The 21649-nt window shown below is 42.9% G+C and overlaps 1 protein-coding gene across 1 annotated transcript in view; it reads left to right on the top strand.

Annotated features, from left to right (window-relative positions):
• syt6a (synaptotagmin VIa) overlaps positions 1–20980 on the top strand; it is a 63656-nt gene extending 42676 nt beyond the window's left edge. The window contains exons 2-7 of the mRNA XM_084365532.1: positions 6680–7088; positions 9208–9769; positions 16447–16567; positions 17589–17760; positions 18474–18624; positions 19810–20980. Of these exons, the coding sequence (XP_084221658.1) occupies positions 6680–7088; positions 9208–9769; positions 16447–16567; positions 17589–17760; positions 18474–18624; positions 19810–19881 (1487 nt within the window). The 3' untranslated portion in view covers positions 19882–20980. The remainder of the gene's footprint in view (positions 1–6679; positions 7089–9207; positions 9770–16446; positions 16568–17588; positions 17761–18473; positions 18625–19809) is intronic.
• The last annotated feature ends 669 nt before the right edge of the window (positions 20981–21649 follow it).

The raw sequence follows: 21649 nt of genomic DNA, 5'->3' as shown, positions 1-21649 counted from the left end.
ACCGCAGACTGCAGCTTGCGTTAATTAACTTACAGAGCCTTTTGACGTCTATATCACCTGTGTGTGTTATCCTCGGTGGAGTGGACTATTTCTGCCAAAGATGTGTCAATTCGTAACGGCAAACAGACAGGGTGCTTATTCCCTCTAATGACCGGGTTACTTTTTGAAATGGGAGAGGATTGAGAAAAAGCCCTCAGGCTCCACTTTGCTCTCTGACTCCTCTTCAAAAACAAACCTCGATTAAAATTTTGTGCACCCGCTGAAACGCCTGATAATGCGGTCGTGTTTTTGGTATTGAACACGAAACTGGCCGTTGGACAGAGATCGTACTGAAACATGAGAAGTGGCAGCGGGGAGAGCAGCCACCACCGGTTGCTCGCCGCAGAGCTCGATGTGCTTCAGCTTGTGGTAAAGGGTAAGCGTGCCACAACGGCTTTTAAAGCACCGGAGCTGTCACTGCAATCACGCAACTCACCCGGCCCCCGGAGGTCAATACCTGGACGTTTTCATTCCCTATAAATGAAATCCCAATCTTTCACACGCCGCCGCCTCCCCTTTCCTTGCCCTTTGCACCTGCCCTGAAACCCACCTGAAGGAGCTTTACAGTGAGAATGACTCAGGCTCTGAAGTATTGATTTTAGTTTGCAGCATGAAAGGATCCGAAAAGACCCTTTTGATTGACTGCAGGATAGTGATAGTCGACTCCTCCGTGGTGTGGGTGTAATCATTAATAGTGTGCTAAACCCTGAGGTCGGTCTGGTCTCACGCTGTCAGGGGAGGTTTGGTCCGGGGGGAGTAATCTGTTCACACAGCTCTGCTCCATTACCCATCTGTCTGGAGAGGGAGAACAATGACTTTTCTATCACTCCGTGTTTCTATTCATGTCCAGTTCTCTCCCCTCTCTGTCTATCACCGCATCATTATCTCCCTGCATGCAGTCCGTCTTGTCTTTTCGAACGCTAAAAGGTGCTGCTGTAAGACGAGGACTGAGAACTTAGCAGCTCCGACGCGTCTATTTTTGCAGTCATTATGTTAGAAACTACTCGCTTTACAGTGCTGGGGGTTTTTTTCTCATTAGCCTCGTCACGCCGAGCTAGACTGGTGACAGGTTTGTGATTAAGATCCAGCTGGTGTGATTATCACAGAAGCCATCATAAGTTACACACAATCAAGAGTATCCGCTTCTTTAAAGTCTTTAATCAGCTGTGGCATCCGTCAAGTGTTAAAGGTAAAGAAAAGAATAAGTTAGCGTGCGGCGGTGTTATTTTAGAGATGTGATGTGAACAAAAGGTTATAAGATGCAAGCGGAGGAGTCGAGGCAACAGTTGTGACGACTCCTTCCACTCTTTCTACCCGTTCCTGTATCGAGGCAAGGGACTTAAAACAGAAGGAAAGGTCGTCACGTCGCTGAGTCTCGCTCTGGGCTCAGATGTATTGCAGTCAATGGAAAGAAACACATTGAAACCCAACGTATCTACGTTGTATGACTGAAATGCCTCCAGAAAACGAAGAACACTCTTCAGAGAGTAGATTAATCGCTGATTTGATTGACAGCGCTGATAATATTGTGATCAAACGGGGCAGGTCCGACTTGATTTCCGCTGATGAGACTGTAATTACGCTGCGAACACGAGACTTTCCTACACAAACAACGTGTTGATTAAAAAAATCAGTGGTTAACCTGCTCTCTGAAGTGTGTTTCTCAATGTCTGGAGGCATCTCTTCATCAGAAGTGATAGACGGCGTAGATATGGTGGGCTTTAGCATGTTTCTCCATGTATCTCCCATTGACTTCAATACAGCTGCCACCACAGTCCGGCACCAGATGGAGATTCGGTGACGTAATGACCCTTCCTTCTTCTTTAGAGGTAACTTCCTCTGATTGCTGATTGGATCTCGCTCTCTGTCTCCCACACTCACACAAACAGCTGGATCTAAGTTTTGGTTGCGTTCATTTAGATTTCGTCTAATTCGGTTAAATTCAATTTAATAACATGTTATTTTAACTATTTGCCTCTGTGTGGTCTCCCGTTCTGTTGTGGCCTTCTGAGTGGACATTGATTCGTGACTTTTACTGGTACACTTTGAAAAGTTTCGTGAAGTTATGTCACTAATGTAAATGGTTGTGGGAGATGCACACATGCGCTTGGTTTCCGTCTTGGCTGATAACAAATCCCTGGCGGCTCTTTGTTTGGTGCAGTGCTGGTTCTGAGTGAATGGGCCTGATATTTGGGAGTTTTGAATTCCCCCGCTCGGTTTCAGACAGCCGGCTCTGCTTAGGGAACCCGTCGGGGGTTGCTAGTAACAGTTGCCGTCCCATCACACTGATTTCGAATGTTCAACAAAATGAGACGTCCGTCGTTGGAGCGTCATTTCAAAGAAAGTCAATTATATGTGACAGCTGCGTTATCTGTCCGTGGTTATGTTATAGCCTACAGCTGTATTTTATGATCTCTGTCTGATGAGCAGAACAGTGTTCATGACAACATATTTATTTGTAATTCAATTCACAGCGTGGCATTATGTTACAATAATAGGAAATTAAAGGTGAACTGGCATGAAGGAATGTGGGCAGAGCAGCACTTTGCATCAACAAGGAAGGGCAGAAAGTTCGATCGGTCATCTTTAGATAAATACGACTGGCGAGCCTCCTCTCAACTCGCTCCTCTGCCCTTGAGACGCATTTTAAGGAACTGAGACATCCGTAGAGATAACACGCTGAGATCGCTCTCCATGTCACAGTCAGGAGGACAAACAAGCGAGGAGACGAGGAGGCACAAAAGAGGCCCGATCCCAATGTCCGAACTCACAGACTCACAGGCTTTAAAGCTCTTTCCCGGTTAGTCCGGGGCTCTCATTGTTAGCCCTTTATGTCCTAATGCTGAGAAAACACTGATAATCCAGATGCTTTTTCTTCAAACGGAAAGTCGGATGTTTTCTGCTATAACTGATTCTCAACTTTAGCACTCTTTACGTTTGTTGAGCCCTAAATCATCTGGGAAGTGTTTGATTGTAAGCTAGTCGGGTTTGGACTTTTTATTTCACATTTTAAAATATAGTAGCTTTATAATAAAAACAAAAAGCGCTCATGAACACAAAAGGAAATCACAAATACTGAGGCTTTGGGTTGTGGCCGACCCGACCTGTTGGTTGGGAATGAGACTCAACAATCAACTGTCTTACGAACTGGACCTTTAATGGGGACATACAGAAACGAGAAGAACCTTCAGTGACTATCAATATTATACTTCCTGCTTACATACTCTGAGCATTATGGGAACTGTAGTTCCAAAAGTTGCGTCACGATTTTCTGTGATTCAAGACGAAGAATATAAACGAGAGTGACAAAATCCATTAATATAAACGTTTTGCTGTTTCACCATCGATAGATGTTTTTGACAGGAGTAGGACTCAGAACGTCCGGCTGACGCGGGGGGGTCTGTTGTCTTGATTTCGTCTGGCAGGGTCACGCAGTGTCAGACTTTAAACTCCGCTTTAGTGGATACTTCACTTTGAAGAAATTCTGCTGCAGTGTGGAAAAAAAAAGAAGTAAAACAAGACACACTTCCATACTCAAATACACATTTCTGACCTGTCAACGCGTTTTCTAGCGATACACTGTCACCACGGGCGCTCGTATATCGGTGCAGAGCGCAGGGTCGGCTTCAATTTGCCGTGACGGCGGATGAAGACTCTGCGAGCGACAGTCGAGTCGAGGCGAAAAGCTTTGTGGAGAGCTGTGTGAAATTTCAGATGACATGGGAGAGAGACCGGGGCTGTGGACAGCTGAGAAATCCTCCTCCTCAGGCATAAATCCTCCGGACTTGAAATCCTGTCCGCCGCTTGGCTAAGCTATAAATTCGGCTTAGTGGACAGTCCATTTAGTTTGAATTTTGGACATGAAAGCTCTTAATTTGTGCAGAAAGTGGTCTTTTTACAGCCTTTTTGGTCAACTGAGGATAGTTTAGACATGAAAGATTGTCGTTCACGAAACTGAGATATTTTAAAAAATGTAACAGTTTGACATCAAAGACCAGCAGTGCAACTTACTTTGATGCTGTTTTTATAAGTCTACTCGACCACACCTCAGAGGGTCGTACCAGACTTTATACTCCGTCATATTTATCAGACACCTGTGGTTACTGCAGAGATGGAGGGCAGACGAGATGCATCCAGTACCGCAGTCATATAACTGTCTTATTCTCAAAACTAGACAGGCAACGGCTCAGGAGGAGTGTTGTGATGAATACGTTTTTATTTGTAAATTTTTTTTCTGGGGCTGAAAATACGTCCGTCTACTCCAGTGGACGTTATGCGTCAAAGGGTAATTCTCCCTTTTTTGCATGTTTTAGGGCAGCTTTTGCACAGTAGGAGACCGAAGGCCGACAAACTGTCCACTTCACTTGCGATTAAGTTTATTGACAACAACATTTCGGTACTTAGACCTTCATCAGGTTATCTTGGATAACCCAACAACGTTTCGATACTTGAAGCGTTGTTGTCAATAAACTGAATCGCAAGTGAAGTAGACAGTGTGCGGGAGTCTTTTTCCTGATTTTGCATGTTTTATTTAAAATTATGATATATTAAATAACACTTAAATAGCTTTATCAAACAGTAATAGTTTAGATTTCATTGAAATACATGTCTATTTTCACTAATTATAGGCCCACAGAATAAACCCTTTGGTGCATAACATCCTGGAGTGCACAGATGTATCTTAAGATACACAAGAGAAATATTAGAAGCTTGTTTAGTTGAAAAGTATCGTAGTCCTGGTTTAAAAAGTTATTCCTGGATCACTTTTCTTACCACTGATGCACGGTGTCTCCGATCTAATGCTTTCGAAATAACAAATACGCTGTTGAATAAAACTTATTGACATGATTGTTACAAACACAGAAAAAATGATTACTCTATGGTTTAATCAATCATGCATGAAAGCGTTGATAAAATGTGATGGATTGCGACAGATTAAGATACCCGTCCACAAGAATGTGTAATATAATACAGTGTAATAATAGTAATAGAGTAATTATGTTATGATGCTGACGAGAGCCTTTCTGCTGCACAATGATCACTTTTACTTTTGCTACTCAGTGGTGGAAGAAGTAGTCAGATGATTAAGTAAAAGTACCACAAGTCCTGAAGTAACATAAAATCAAAATACTCAAGTTAAGTACCTCAAAGTTGTATTTAAGTATTTACATTCTGCCACTACAGGACTTTTACTTGTAATAGAGTGTTTTCCAGACATGTGACTCAAGTCAGTTAGTCAAGAGAAAATACGAGGTATCAGAACCAATTATCCAACCTGTTTCGAAAGTATATTAATCAATTGAATTTATTAATTAAGATGCAGTGAAATAAACAAAATCAAACCAAAAAAACTCTATGAATGCTTTCTTAATTTGTTCTTAATCAAAAAATACTCCCTCCCAACACATTTATCACCATGTTTCAACTTCTCAAGTCATTTATTTTTCTGTCAAGTCAATTTGCAAGTCATCAAAACACGGACTAGAGTCCAAGTCACAGTGACTCAGGTCCACATCTCTGGTACTTTCCATTCATGATATTGCAGTTTTTTAAGTTGAGCAAAGAATCTGAGTTTCTTCCTCCACCACTGCCAGAGACCACAACATCAATCACTATCTGATTTTTCACATAAATAATAAATCACACATATTCTCTCGAAAAAACACAACCCCACCTGCAGGTTTCAGCGCCTGTCGATGCTCATATTTTACTAATGTGGGCGAAGGTTGAGCCAGGTAAATATTAAAAAAAGGAGCTTCTTCGGCGTGCCTCGAAGCAGCTTGTCTCTGGAGTGTCGGGTGTGAGAGTTCAGGGCTGCTCTGAGAGGCCGCCGAGACGCTGCTCTGCAGAAGTCATTGTAGATAAATGTGTGAAAAACAGCTATGCAGCAAAAATGTAAAGAATTGAATTCACTGTTTAGAAAGTGTGGAAAACCTTCCAGTATCAGGTGAAATGTAATTACTTAAAATCAGGAATGGACGGACTGTGGCGAATGTCCCAAAGGGTAACCAGCAGAGATACAGTCCTGTGTGTTTTCTGCGTCCTCGTCAGCATTCTTGGTGCGTCTCCAGGTCTTTTTATTCTGCGTGTTCCCTGAGAAGCATATTCAATATTCAAATGGCAGGAAATAAATGAGGTTGACTGTGCCCTGCTCCTTTTATCTGTTTCATGCTAAGAGAAAGGCTTCTGACACATTGGTTTTATTCCCATGAGTAGAAAAGAAATTCAAATTTATGACATTGTTTGCTTTTTTTTTTTATCATTTGTCTGACTATAATTGCTTTTACCTCCACAACGAGCCCTCTTGCCATAGAAAATGATATGCGCACATGTGCACGAGAGCGTACCATACCCACATTTTGAATTCTGTTTACATTAATATGCTGCTCTCACCCTGTGGCCTAACTGAAGACTAATGGAGGTTACTTTAATATTTATGAGGCACATCTCCCGGTGCACTTGGCCCACTGTCCCACGTCTTATATATAAAAACCACTGATATAGCACCAGACTGATTTGAAAAATCACATCCTAATAGCTTGTCTTTCTCCCTCTCTCTCCTCCCTCAACCCTTGTAATCACCATCTGTTTGTCCATATTGTGTGATCCTCTGTTTCTGGTCCCCGCGGCTCGTCACCAGACGCTTCTTCTGGCCTCCTGCTCGGCGTGTTTGTGGTCTGTGGCCTGGCTCTGCTCGGCCTTCTAACGGTCGTCTCCTGGAAGCTGTGCTGTGAGCCTTGGCGCGCTAAGGCCCATTTCCCCAGTCCGGCCCTCAGCCCGGCCTGTGGCCCAGAGCACTGCCCGCTGCAGCCGCCTCCTCCTCCTCCTCCTCCTCCCCTGCTCCCCAGTCCCCAGCAGCCAGCGGTCACCATGGCGACGGAGAAGGTGAAGGACCCCGTGGGCTCGATGGGCTTCCTGGAGGCAGCCGTGAAGATAAGCCATACTTCTCCTGACATCCCCACTGATGTGCAGCTGTCCATGAGGGAGCACTTCCTGCGCCGCACGCAACGCATGCAGAGGCAAACCACCGAGCCGACTTCCTCGACTCGGTTAGTCACATACATGTGCATGTGCAACTGATGCTACACAAGACTGTGCCATGTGGTTATTCATGTGAAAACACGCTCGAGGGTACATACAAGCATGCATGTGTGCGCACATAAGCAGAGTTTAAGACACAGAGGGTCATGAAACAAGGAAAAAAGTCAGAAAAAAGCAGCTACTCATTGTGTATTTTCAGAGACTAGGCACCTAATAGCCTTATTATATCTCTAATGAAAGCAGGAATTTTCAATCTGAGCACTTTGGTATCTACAAAAGTTAATTATAGTAAATACTGTAAATCGTGTTGCTCGCTGCCTCAGAGGCAGCTCATTGCAGGTCATTATGGTAAGGCTAATTATATGTGATGGCTTCTTCATGAGAATTAATGGAACAGAGTGGAGGAAAAAACGCTGCCGTGCCAGAGTAAGCAGAGTTGCACATTTTCGGCATGTTAGTGTTGAATATCAGTCTGCTTATTATGCAGCTACCCTTTAAAAAGCACACGTCTCTCTGTCCTTGGATTAAAGCAGCAACAATTTGCATTAAGGGTCCTGACACAGCAAAGCATCAGTCACTCCTGGGTCCTCGTTTGGTCCTCATTGGGCTGTCACTGTGCTTTTTGTTGTTGTTGTTTCATGAATTCATTTTAAATTATGTTGACTTTACTTTTATTTTTCAGCTGCACCTTTTATTCCTCAGGTATTTATGGTAACATAAGATAACATAAATAGATAAATCCTGTCTTGGCTTGCCTAAGAAAAAATGACCTGGGACTTACTTGAGAATTACAATATTTTTGAACCTGAGCCCTATATTCACATGTTTTGGTGTGTAAATGAGTCATACTTACCAAAAAGTTTTGGGATCCGCCCTCTAGATTGCCTCAGCTGGCAGCTGTGACACATCTGCCGTGTAATCCTTTGGCAGAAGTGTTTGTTTTTGTCACTGACAGGCTGAGGTTGTTATTCTGGTGTCTGAATGAGATAAACCTTCAAGGTTCAAGCAGAAGTCTTGCAGTTGCCTCATCTTGATTGTCAAAATCAGTCCAATAATCAGCCATGACTTCTTGTCGGCAGTTCCTCAAGGTCAACGCATTCTCACTCCTGACTCGTCGAATTCAGCAGCTTGGTCTGCGCCCTTACGCTCCAAACTACGACGCTCTACCTACACGTCTAACTTCAGTTTTGCACAGGAAGGGCTTCACAGTCAAGTTAGCAATAATAACAACAACATTGGTTAGACTTAAAAAATAAAGTGTTGACAATGATACATGAGCACCAGTTGCCAGAGGGAAAGTCTTTATACTACTGTACTAGACAGGGTGCCTCAAGAAGGGATGCTAGAGGGATGACCAGGCTGTATTTGAAGTGTTGGGAGTGAGAACATGCTGTCTAGTTATGCTCCAAACTCCTCTCTCCAACTCTCTTGGCTCATTTTTCCATCGTCGTCTTCCTGAGATTTCAGAGCAAGACTTTTCCTTGAACAAGCCTTGTGTTTCTGGTTAGAAAAATGATCTTATTATTTGACAAAAAGGTCTAAAACAACCTCAGCCTGTGGCAAAAACAAGAACTTTAAGTGGACGTAGCTTTGACAGTCGCAGTTGCCCCAAAGGATTACATAGCAGCTGTGTCACGGCTGCCAGCTGACGTGATCTACTGGACCGATTTCAAACACTAGGTTGGGTGTGAATCAATAACACACTAAAACATGTACATATAGGGCCCTTTAACTGTTGCAAATTATACATAATTCATAATTAATTGGTATTCCAGGCAGTGACAGTGGCATGAGAATAGTAGGGTAATTGTTCTCATGCATTTTTAAAAGCAATATACAAACAAGCCAGAGGCAACAAGCTATTTCCTCCCACAGGAGAACCAGCCAGTCATTGGCTGTTGTCTTTGATCAGCTGCAACTTTAACAGGAGATGTGAGGTTACACGAGGTGACATCATCAGTCACCCTTTGTCAGCGCTAGTTGTTTGAGGTCAGCTCGGTTCGTCTTTGAATGTGTGAAGTCAAAACCACCTGCAGTTTCTCTGCTCGTCTTCGCTGCAGCACTTTAACACGAGCCATTCCCTGTCACTCTCTCTTTCTGTCTTTCCGTCTGTTCTTGTCCCTGCAGGCACAACTCCTTCAAAAGACACCTGCCCAGGCAGATGCAGGTAAGCAGCCTAGACCTGGGAAATGATTATGTGCCGGACAAAGAGGAAACGTCCACCAGCATCGGCCGCATCCAGCCAGAGCTCTACCAACAGAAGGCGCTTGAATCAGAGGACTCATCCAAGAACGGCAGCAGCAAAAACTGTGGCTCCATTAACTTCTCTCTCAAGTACGACTACGAAAACGAGTGCCTCATAGTCAACATCCTCAAGGCAGTAGACCTACCCGCCAAGGACTTATGCGGCACATCTGACCCGTACGTGAAGATCTACCTGCTGCCCGACCGCAAGAAGTTCCAGACTCGCGTCCACCGGAAGACACTCAACCCCACATTCAGCGAGAGCTTCCAGTTTCCTGTGCCTTACGACGAGCTGGCGGTCCGGAAGCTCCACATGAGCGTCTTTGACTTTGACCGGTTTTCTCGACATGATATGATCGGGGAGGTGGTGTTGGAAAACTTGTTCGAGACGTCAGACCTCTCCAGGGAGACGAACATATGGAGGGACATCCAATACGCCACCAGTGTAAGAATCTATTGGCTTTTTCTCTGATACACTATGCATTACAATCTATACATCTGAGTCAGATTTTCACCCAGGGTCAAAGCTCTGGCCACTGAGGTCAGGTTCCTCTGGAAAGTTACTGGAAATCTGGGAGAAGGTTTAACAGGGTCAACAGATTTTAACTCTGAATCAATCACCACTGGCCAACTTAATGATTGGTTTTCGTTTGACGTTGTGCCTGTCAGATGATCTGATGGATTTCTGGTATGTCAGATTTTTTTTTTCGGTCCTCGTGCAGTTTGAACATTTTTAAGGTCCAATGTTCGTCATGGTTGGTTGATGTCACGAGAGCCGTTAAAAGACGGTAGTTGTTGAGGATGCGATTGTCTTGTTTAAATACATTTTATTGTAGATGTCACTGGACAAAACTATCCGGAGATGAAGATAAAAGTTGTGGGTTCTGGTCCTGCAGAAAGGCAAAGTAAAATGTGTGGTGTACATTGAAGGTCCTATTTGTAAAAAGAAGAGTCTCATTCCCAACTCGTCAACAACTGACGCTTTGGGATGGCGGCCGACCCGTCCTACAATCCCATAGTGTGAGTCTGAGTTGGGAATGAGACTCAAAAATCTACTTTTCTCACAAATAGGTCCTTTAAGACAACATGCAAGATTGATAAAAAAAAATGCAAACAGTGTCTGTCCAGCTGTAGCAACAGATAATATCCATTCTTGAATGAATGAACTAACACCAGTTTGACTGATATTCCCTGGTGTGCACAATTGAAAATCCTTATTTAGGAAAATAACTCAAGAGCAAGATAACTCACTGTTTTGCAAATGAGCCCTTCAGATGTGTTGTACATTCGTGGCAGCTCAATGACGAGTGCGAGCAGCACTCTGACGGTTTGGTATTTCTCTGACCTTGAAATTCGCTTTGTACTCTGTGGGGTATTTTAGCAGTTGGTGCACACATGCACAAAGCACATTTTTGGTACTTTAGTTGAAACTGGACCTTAGACATTGTGCTCAGAATAGACATCTTAGACAGTTTCTGGCTCAATGTCACACCCGTGTTACAAGAATGAGTCCAGGCATGTATCTGGAGTGGCCATCGCAAGAGGTGTTCATCAAAGACTTCTTTGTGTTTTTTGAAGTCTGAAGTCATCACCACGAAGCTGCAACACATTAGGACTGAATAAGTGAGGCTCTACGAGTACAGCCACGACCAGCGGGCCAAAAGAACGAAGGAAAGTGACACTTTTGTTGAGCTTTTGTTGTCGTACTTTACCAGCTGTGTCTAGCCTGTTTGCACTTTGCACTGCTGCACATCAGAGGTGTGAAGGTACGCAGAGGCCACAGTTCAATACACACCAGGGACTTGGGGTCACGGTTTGGTACAAGTTTGGTAAAACCTCCAAATGCACGAGGCTTGGCTTGTTTTTATTCAACCAACAGCAATGTAAGTTACAATTTGTTTCATCTAGTCCCCCTCTGAGATAGTCGGTGCAGTCTGGACAGCAAGCAAACACGCTCGCATGGATTATATTTTTATGCAGAGCTGAAAAAACAAATGCAAACGTGATGCTATTGCCAATTGACTTTGTGCCGAGTGTTGCTAAAATATCCCAAAATATGTCCCAAAATGCCAAATTTTCACTACTTTTAGGCCAAAAAAAAAAAAAAAACGATGACGGATTCAGTTTTCCTCCATCTGAATTTTCTTCCTGACGGTGTGGAGAGGAGGCAACATTTCAGCATCTTTATTCAACTTTCAGGAAAATATAATTCAACAGTGATCTCATTAATTAAAAATAAAAAATCCCAACAATAATAAAAGATTTAGAGTTATGTCTTCCAAGTGTCTGGTTTCAGTAAGAAGTGTGTTGAGGGAATTGAATTCCTGGCTGCGGCCCTGTAATGTGAATCAAATGACTGGAGATGTATCAACCAGTGCAATATGATGAATCAGATTAATACTCTTCAAAACATAATTGTCACTTATGAAAATACATTAAGGGATGAGTCATAAGATGTTAACATCTCTCACATAGAAGAAGAATTTCTGACTCATGCAATCGTGTTTCTGCGGGCTTCGTTACTCGCTGACGTTGTGTTCAGGAACTAAGTGTTCCCCGTCTCTTGGCACCATGTTCAGGACCTGAGAGCCCTCACCACTTCATCACATCCACAGAGCCCTTACATCTGACAGTTTTACCCCTCCAGTTGTTGAACTTGAGCTTCTTCGAGGGTCGTTCAATAATCTCAACGTTATTGCTTAGGAGGCAGAACAGCGGCGTGGCCTATCCTTGGCACACAAACTTTATTGAACCACCAAAATGATTTTATGACAAAATCCCATGCTCACATTAAATCCAAGATTGGCAACATAAAGCGATGCACAGATGGCGAGGCTCGGTAGAAACAAAACACAAACATGAAGTGATGTGCAATGTGAAGTCTTGGGTGAGATTGAGACGCTGCTTTAAAAGACTCTGCAAAGTTTAATGGGAGGAAAAATTGGCAATATTGAGCAGAGGGAGGGAGAGTGAAAGGAGAGAGCCGGCAGCTTTACTTAGTTCATAGATCAAGGAGAGATATTCATCAATACCGCCAACTTATACAGGCATTACTAAGATAATGAGCGCGGAGGAGAGTTATTGATTTCAGACCATTTCTCATGTGTGTTCGATCTGACTTAACTATTTTGGGAAGGTTTTTACATGCTGATCAGGGGCATGAATGGAGGAGAATATTTATCATGTGGAGGAGGTGGTCGGTCTTTGTATGAGGCAGACACAGTGTCATTATGATCACACGCAGACTCTGCTCTACAGGTGCGGCCGCTTCAAAACCGACCTTGGAAAAGCAAGATTTTGGGCAAAACTGCGTGGTTTGCCTGTGGAGCAGGGCTGCGTGGGCAACCGGTCATCATATGTAATTAATGGAGAGAGCAGACACTTTGCACCTTACGCTGAAAAGTTACAAATATTTCAACTTAGTAATGAGATAGTGAGAGAAGAGCGCATGGCAGGTGAGACACATTTCTAGCATGGCAATGCTACTTGGTGTGATCGGCCAATAAAAGCAAACAGCCACGTGTTGCTAGAGCTGAATCCTCATGTCACCATGTTAGCATTGATGTTTATTTGTGTTAGCATGCTAACATTTGCAAATTAGCACATGTACGGTATAGCAGTGGCGGACTCGGAAAAGTTGGAGGGGCACCAGCCTGCAGAAAGCTCACTGGATGAGACTTTAGCTACCAAGAGGGCGTTCAAGAGGGTACTTTCCCAGCATGAGGGGACACAAGTGATTAATTTGGACATCCAAATTAGTTCCTTATATAAAGTAATTGCAACCCTGTTCTGTCAGGGTAGACCTGTTATCGACCGTGGCCGATATTCAGCATTTTCCGATTATCGGTATCTGTGATTTTTCTGTCAGATTGCAGATAAAATAAACTAATTCAAAATGTGCTACTTTGGTGCTGATGCAGCATCGTCTCACACTATGTCCCGCCCACAACAATATCTGATTGGTAACACGTCACAATCATAAACACTGAATAATCTGAATCTGCAAAGTAACTAGTAACTAAATGTATCAAATTAATGTAGCAGCAGAAAATCGAAAGTGCCTGTAAATTGTACTTGAGTAAACTGTACTTTCATCATCGGTTGTTCGAAATTTAAACACAAACTACGGATGAAATCGGTCCTTGATTGCTAATAATCGGTATCGGCCCTTAAAAAGCCATATCAGTCGACCCCTACTGCTCTGTATAAAAAAAATGTTTACATCTTTTGGACCAGTTGCAGCTGCTATTTGTGATTATATCTGCACAGATCCATTTATAAAAAGTGCAAGTATGTGATCATCGGTCAGACGGATCATTACAGTCTTCAGTGTGTCTTTGACCAGCGTTGTTCTTAAAACAGGCTGGAGAGATGCTTTGTGATTCATGCTTCACTCTGCACTCTCAGTGTGAGCTGTTACCGTCAGACCGGAGCTCAGAGGTGCAAATTGAATCAGTTTAAGAAATCCTTTGTGCCTTTTATCAGCTGGCATTTTAACAGCAGCCTACAATAAGCAGGAGGTTACAGAGGCTGTGCTGCAGCACAGAACCGCCGACTGACTGATACCTCAGTTCAGCGTGTGTTTTTATTTTTGCGTTATTTATCACGTGTGAAATGTCAGGGGATCACCAGAGTTATTGGGATACATCATCTTGGGATCACAAAAGTCTCCACAGGATTTCACAGATATCAATAAACTGCTCATTATATAAGATTTTCCCGTCTGACCTAACGACCGCTCAACGGACTGACATCGTCATCCCCGCAGTCTCGCTGCCAGCGTGGCTTAAACGTGATTAATGTCGTGCAGATGATACTGACTGGCACCGAAACAGCTTGTGTTCCTACAAGGACAATCAAAGTGTCACTTTATGCTTTTACAACACTTGACATTTCTGCTGTGCTCTCACATTATGGCTGAACCTTCACACCCTTCAGAAGAAATCCCCCACTTCCGCAGCAGAGAGAAAGCCGAAGCACAGCTGCATGTGTGAAGAGACGCTAAGACTGCAGCGCTCAGACAAGACGTGTGGAGATTTGCCAATCAGCGGGGGTTCTCACCGAGCTCATTCAGAGAGATTAGGGGTCTGCGCGACCTTAATACTGTTTATAGGATGGTGGCTGAGAACTCGCATGAGACAGACAACAGGACTTTCAGTCCACTTGAGACTATTAGCTCAGTTGGGACTCACGCACGGCTGCTTCTACACACAAGAAGGCGATTATTTGTGGTTGGAAAGTTTTGTCTGAAAGGTAATTCAGATTATATGAAACATGCTCACACGAGGCATCTCTCTCTGCCTGTTCGACTCATTCACTTGTTGATTATGTGGGTAATTGTGCTACATTATGTTGAAGTTATTGAGCTGTAAATCTGATGTTTCTAATTTACTCACGGTGATCATCTGGAACATGATCAGAAGGCAATGCAATAAAAACCTGCGGTGAGAATAATGAAATTTTCCGTTTGGCAGTTTTATCGTAGAGTTGATCAGAAGGTCGGCCATATAATTTCAGAACCAGATCGTTTTCAAGGAGAAACTTTTAACCTAATAACTTGAAGGACTTGAAGTGAAGCCCGGATGTTGTTGTTGCTTCTCATCTGATTAGCTCTGTGCTGCTGTTGGCCGGACTTTTAGACCTTTTTTTCCCCTGTGTGCTTCAGGCTGTTTCAGATTATTTGTGATTCATAATTTTAATGCAGCTGGAGCCAGTAGGTGATTTGAAGGTGGACTCCATCCCTCTTGTGAGCAAAATGACCAAAATGCATCCCCTTGTTAAACAGCCATCCCCCTAGAGATCACTAATAGGACGTGGACCCATAACTGATAACATCACATTATGAAAGAGTGTTTCCATCTTCTAGTCTTTCTGGCACTAGCAGCCCAGGAAACTCACAGACCAATTACATGCAGTATTCAGCCAATCAACTTCATCATTTCATCCAGTGTTGCGTTAATATTTTAGAGTTAATTTCCTCCTTTTCCTGTATAAACTGAAATGTTAGTCAGAAAGTGGTTGAATACTAACGTTAGCTTTCGTCTAACGGGGGCTAATGTGTTATCAAATATGTTGTTTTACCTTCAAATATTGTCTTTTCAGTTTGTTCTCAACCAGGAAGTGGTGAAAAATGACTTTTATAAGACTTAAAGCCTGAGACCCAGCAATACGACATGAGTGTGATGTCAGAGGAAAATGGCTGCTCTGTGAATATGGTCTGAAGTGATGAATTGATTGTACAAATACTGTACAACTTACTGGCCCATTAGCGACTCAGCTAACACCACAAGAGAAGGCTGGCAAAAATAGTTTAAAGAGCTGTTTGTCACATTAATAAAACCATTACTAGAATAATTTATGTCCAATTTTCTGCCATTTTCAGGTCTGACCAGCATTTAGAGATGCTGGTGTACTCATGCTAGCCCCTGGTTTCACTCTCTATGCTAAGCTAAGCTAATCACCTCCCGGCTGTAGCTCCATAAACAAACACGGGGGTGGTGTCGATGCTCTCAGCTGAATCTCTGTAAGAAAAGCACATATTCTTAATTGTTATGCCTTTTTATTGTCGACAATACAACGACAACAAACATCATCCATTTCTCTCACAATACGCCTGCATTCCTCCTGTGCCTGATTAAAAAAAAAAAACAATGCAGCAGTTACCAAACAACAGGCTCATAACACAGTAATTGTTCACGGCAAAAAATGCAAATTGAGAAGTTGCATTATTTTACATCATATTTGTTGTTTTTACACGGCTTTATGTCTAATCTGTGCTCCAATTAGCTCGTTTATTAGACCCAATTGTTGGAATCGGATTGTGTTTCTTGTGGGAACCGTAAACTTTACCATGTTTTTAATGATTGAGGAGGATCACAGATGACACAGTGGCACATAAAATATAGTGTTTCTGCTCTTCTGCTCTGTTTGCTTCACTGACTGTGCACTCTGGCAGTTACACAGCTCAGACTATAAATAAAAAATACCATCGATCGCACATACGGACCTGGAGGACGAGACACTACGCTCATTGTACATCACTCCGGATCAAAAGGAGCGGCGTTGAATGTAAATGTGAATCTGAAAATGGATTTGTTTTGTTTTGTTTGCGTGCTCCCACAGGAAAGCGTCGACCTCGGGGAGATCATGTTTTCGCTATGCTACCTGCCCACCGCAGGCAGACTCACACTTACTGTCATCAAGTGCAGGAACCTCAAGGCCATGGACATCACTGGATACTCAGGTGTGTGTTTATGTGTGCGTGTGTGTTTGTGTCATTCACTTACAGCTGCAGTGGCTCAGACTGAATGAGCCCCTGCATGAATATCCAATTGTGAGCGCGCGAGATAAAGTGAACAAACAGTGAAGAGCCGTCTCTACAGCTGCGCTCTGTTGATTTCAGCAGTTATTAATATTCAACACTTGCAATATTAAGACATTGTCAGCAAATAGTTGCAGGCGGTCTGTTTGTTTTAATCGACTGCTACTCCATTTTTTCCCAATGCCCATGTTTCCCCCTCTTATACTGATATCACTTGTAAAAATGTGACATTTTATTGTGCATTAAATGCCAGGGTTCAGGTGTAATTCGGAGTGGATGTGGCATTTTTCCTCCCGTGTTTAATGACATTTTAATCCCCGGGATTTTTTAGGGGGCTTAGCTGTCTGCCATTATTTCAATCTCGGTCGTCGTAAACCCAGCAGCTATCAAATTGTGCCTTCGAGCATATTAGGGGCTGCAAAGCAAGCAACTCTTGTTTGTTGTTTATAGATTTAGGGCAGCTTACGTCTGACAGAAGCCGAGCATAATGGATCATACGAGGCGATTTACCGCTGAGGGATGAAGATTGAAATCGGCATTCATCAGGAAGCTCTCTCCGTCATGCTATCTGCGGCCTCCCCGTCTTCTTTGTTTACACAAGGCGTTGACTCATCTACTTTTATATGCACTATTACTGTAGCCAGGTCCTCCAGGGTGGCTTTCATGCTTAAGTAGAAACCAGAAAAGAAGACACACACACACACACGCACACACATGCACTGGTTGATAAAATGGGTCACTGATGTCTCTATCTTCACAGACATCTTTGAAGATGTTAAGGCAAACATTGTAAAAAGCTCTGCTCTCTGTGAATAATCCCCCAAAGCCTCTTCATGCTAATTATCGCTCTGCCGTTTCCAGAAAACACGATTTGAAATTATCTGCAGTTCCTGTTTCGATAATGTCACTTCTTTTTTTCTTCCTCTATTCCCGTCACGATCAGATCCCTACGTCAAAGTGTCGCTCATATGTGACGGGAGACGTTTGAAAAAGAAGAAGACGAGCATAAAGAAGAACACTCTGAATCCCACCTACAACGAGGCCATCATCTTCGACATCCCCCCAGACAGCATGGACCACGTCAGCCTGCACATCTCCGTCATGGACTACGACTTGTACGTACAAAAACTCGAATCCTTTCGACCCCACAGACATGCAGGAGACATGTTGTGCTCTGTAGTTAAAACCTTTTGATTTTTCAGTGAAGTAGAAAGAGGATATGTCATCTTTGTGTGGAAAAACCACATGAGACGTGAATTATTGTTGAACGTTGAGTGTATTTATACATCTGGAGGAGATCTGATTATCCCTCAGAGTGGTGCACTAGTGTACCTTTATATTTACAGTATGTGAAGCTATAACTGGAAAGAGAAAAAGTGGACGCAGTGCAGCTGACAGAATGAGAACAGGCGTGTTAAAGGTCAGACTGTGAGTGGTATTTTTTTTTTTTTTTATACCGTGTAGTATAAAAAGAGCAGATACCAGTTTGAAACCCAGCTTCCTGCTTTTTTTTTCTTGACTGGCTGCTATGATGCTGGGATTAAATGAGGTTGTGCTAATAACCCAGGGAGCATGCCAAGAAAAAACACTCCGCTTTCATCAAGATCTCCTTTGATAGGCGTCCAAAGATGAGTCAATTCTAGTGTCACAGAGACAATCAGCCGCAGACTCGCTGGATAAAATCGGCAGGACAACCGGATTCAGATCGGTGTCTCCTTTCATTACGAGATGCCCTTCTTGCAATTATAAACAACTATTTGATGTATGAGATGTCGTGTCAGGTTAAGTCAGACGTATTTATACAGTACGTGTGTGTGTGTCCCCACAGGGTAGGTCATAATGAGATCATTGGTGTGATGAGGCTCGGATGCCACGCCGAGGGACTTGGCAGGGACCACTGGAACGAAATGCTGGCTTACCCGCGCAAGCCCATTGCACACTGGCACCCCCTGCTGGAGTCCAAGAAGTCTGAGAAGGAGGTGGGTTTGGTACTGAAGACAAATTATAAAGGAGTATCCCGCACGTGATCATCATCTAGGATGAGGTAACAGGACCAGTATGTAGGATTTAGTCGCATCTAGCAGTGAGCTTCCAGATTGAAACCAACTGAATACCCCTCACCTCACCCTCCCTTTCCAAGAATATAGGAGAACCCTATGATGGCCAGTAAAAACACAAACAATGTAAAAGGCCCTCTCTAGAGCCACTCATGAAACATAATAATGAATCTATTATTCCATTTCTGCCCATAGATCCTCTTAAATTTTAGACACTGGACCTTAAAGGTACTGGTGGGTCAAAAATCAGACTCCTTTTCGGACTCATAACTCAGACAAATCTGAACACACCGACGTGATACACACATTTTTAAAGTTAGTGTGACTTAATCTTTCTGAGGATGTCATTATCTGATGTCCATCACGAATAAGCATCCATAAATCTGCATGGAAAAAAGACGCTCCTCATAAATACAGAACCTGCCTTAAAAAATTGCATTTTTAAGTTTTCTTCAGTACCGATATAATCCAGTGATAGCTGTCTGGGCATAAATGGGTACATTGCAAACAGGAACTGCTAATAGTTCATTCGGCATACTTGAATGGGGACAATTTGCCAAATTTTGGACAAATGTTGGCTAAAAATGTGGCTCAGTTAGCACAATTATCTTCCAAACAGAGGCAAAGTTGTGGGTATGTTTTTAACAGAATGTTCTGTCAACACCAGTCTTGTATTTTATTGTGTAATTTATTTATCCGAAACACATTATAATTTAATAATGTTTAAAAAATAACAATGTGGGTGTGTGTCCGGGCTTTTAATGTTGTTGTTTTTATTATTTCAATAATTGAACGACCCAGGACAGAGATTCTTGTCTTGTCTCTGTGTTTGATGAGATTGTATGCGGGTATCTGTATTATTTATTGAGTCCATGTTCCTTGTATAAGTGCCTTCAGTCTCTTCAGTGTTATTTTCCTCCATCACCAAGCTAAATACGAAAATGGCATAAAAAATATATCCCTGGAATACCGACAGTCTCTTCCTCACAGACATTCGCCCTGTGCTGAAACTGACCAGAGAGTGACGGTGCTATTAAAAAATAAATAAATAAAAAAAAATCAACATATGTGTTATGAATCACTTCCTTGTGTCTGTGTGTCCTGCAGTGGAAGGCGAGGACAGCCAGCTTTGACAGCCAAGGCTCCTGCCCCTCACCCCGGCCCCCTGCGAGTCCCTGAGCAGAGCCACCTGTGACCCAGCAGCCCAGAAGGGGGTTTCCTCCCTCCTGCTGATCCACTTCCCGTCTGTCTGATTGAGGAGAAACACAACCCCACTGTCTCTCCCTCTCTTTCTCCCTCCCTGCCTCTCTCTCTGTCCCTCCCCTTCCTTCAAGTCTAGTCCCAGAGCACTCCCAAGAACTGATCTAGGACCACCGTCAGTCAGTTAGTTGTGTGAAGCGCAGTCTTTTCGGGTTTTAGGGGTCGCTGATTTGAAAATGTGGGTGTTGTGATGACCGAGCCCTGCCCTCGTTGTCCTCGGAAAGAGATCGGCTGAACGTCCAGCCCTGCAGACTTTTAATACTGAGGTGAAACGGATCTCGGCGTCCTCACAGGAGACTTTCCAAACCGTTGAGGATTCAGCTTTGTGCTGCGGAGACTCTTTGATGGGAAAAAAAACTCAGCCGGATTTAGATCCCTGAGAGCAGCGGGTTTCAGTTTCACAAAGAGAAGCTGAGGACACAGCCGGGTGTAGAAAAAAGAGACGATCTGAAGCAATTTTCAAAAACTCTACAGCGCTCTCTCATTGAATTTCACAGTGCCGTATTAGCATAAAACGATACTGAACTGTTAGATGTGAAACTGCTCCATTAGTCGTTATTGTTTGTGAATAGCAAAAAAAAAAACTGAAATTCATTTCTGACATCCAGCTGAGTTCTCTGTACTTCCAGTTTCATCAACTACCACGAACAAATTATCTGAGAGGGTGGATCAGGCTGGATCCAAAATATTCTCAATTTGGCAATTTTTTGCAGCTTTGGTGTGTTTTAACAAGCAGCAAGACAACAGATTTTATGTGCAAAACACCGTAATTATCGGTGTTTACGAGAGCAAATTGGCTGCTGATTTCAATTTTCGATACAAGAAGCAGAAGGTTAAACAACCTGACGACGGCACAAGCAGCGTGACAATTCCTAAAATAGACACTTTGACAGAAACAAAGGAGCTCTGGAGGTTTCTGTAAACAGGAGCACACTTTACACACCCTTACCTCCTTCTCTGTACGATGTTTGCTTTTGAACGATGTCACCCTTTTTTCTTCCAAATGAAAAAACTCTCATGTCAGCGCTCATGTTTTTTCCTTCAGACACACTGTTCAAGAGCACTTCTTCTTCTTCTTCTTCTTCTTCTTCTCCGTCTCCTCTTGTTCTTTTTCCGAACAGGTCTTTTTTGGTGGATGTGTATAAGTTTCATGTGAAAGCCGTCTGCCGGTTGCTGTATGTATGTTTCATCTGTCTTAACAGAAAACCAGAAAAGATAAAATGATAGGTATAGATTTAAAAAAAAAAAAAAAAAGACTGACGTTTTGAATATATGTAGCCTTGTCGTTGGTGATGACTGAGAAAAACTCTGAACAAAGGTGAACATATTCGTCTTTTTGAACTTAGAAACATGCAACTTTCTCGATGTTTATCCGGTCATTACTCATGCTGTTAGCGCGTGTTGATCTGCAACATGTGGCTAATGGATTTATCTTTGAAGATATTTGATGTGATTAAGAAAAAGACATCAGTTTACGTCGGTACGATTCCTGTATTGGGTCCCTGCATTTTATTCGTTCTCATCACAATAACTTGTTTTTTGTCGGATAGAAGATGCACAAAATTTCCAGTTAAGGCCGACAGTACGGTCCTTTAACTGTTCAGGTGATAAACAGTAACGTATCTATAGCTTTTAAATTAAAAAAAGGAGGTTCCATAAAGCTTTGTGGTAAGAAACATGTATTATA

Source organism: Pagrus pagrus, assembly GCF_965226575.1.
Source record: "Pagrus pagrus genome assembly, chromosome: 11".
Lineage (NCBI taxonomy): Eukaryota > Metazoa > Chordata > Actinopteri > Spariformes > Sparidae > Pagrus > Pagrus pagrus.
The sequence above is the reverse complement of the archived record's forward strand: the minus strand, read 5'-3'. Positions and strand labels throughout refer to the sequence as shown.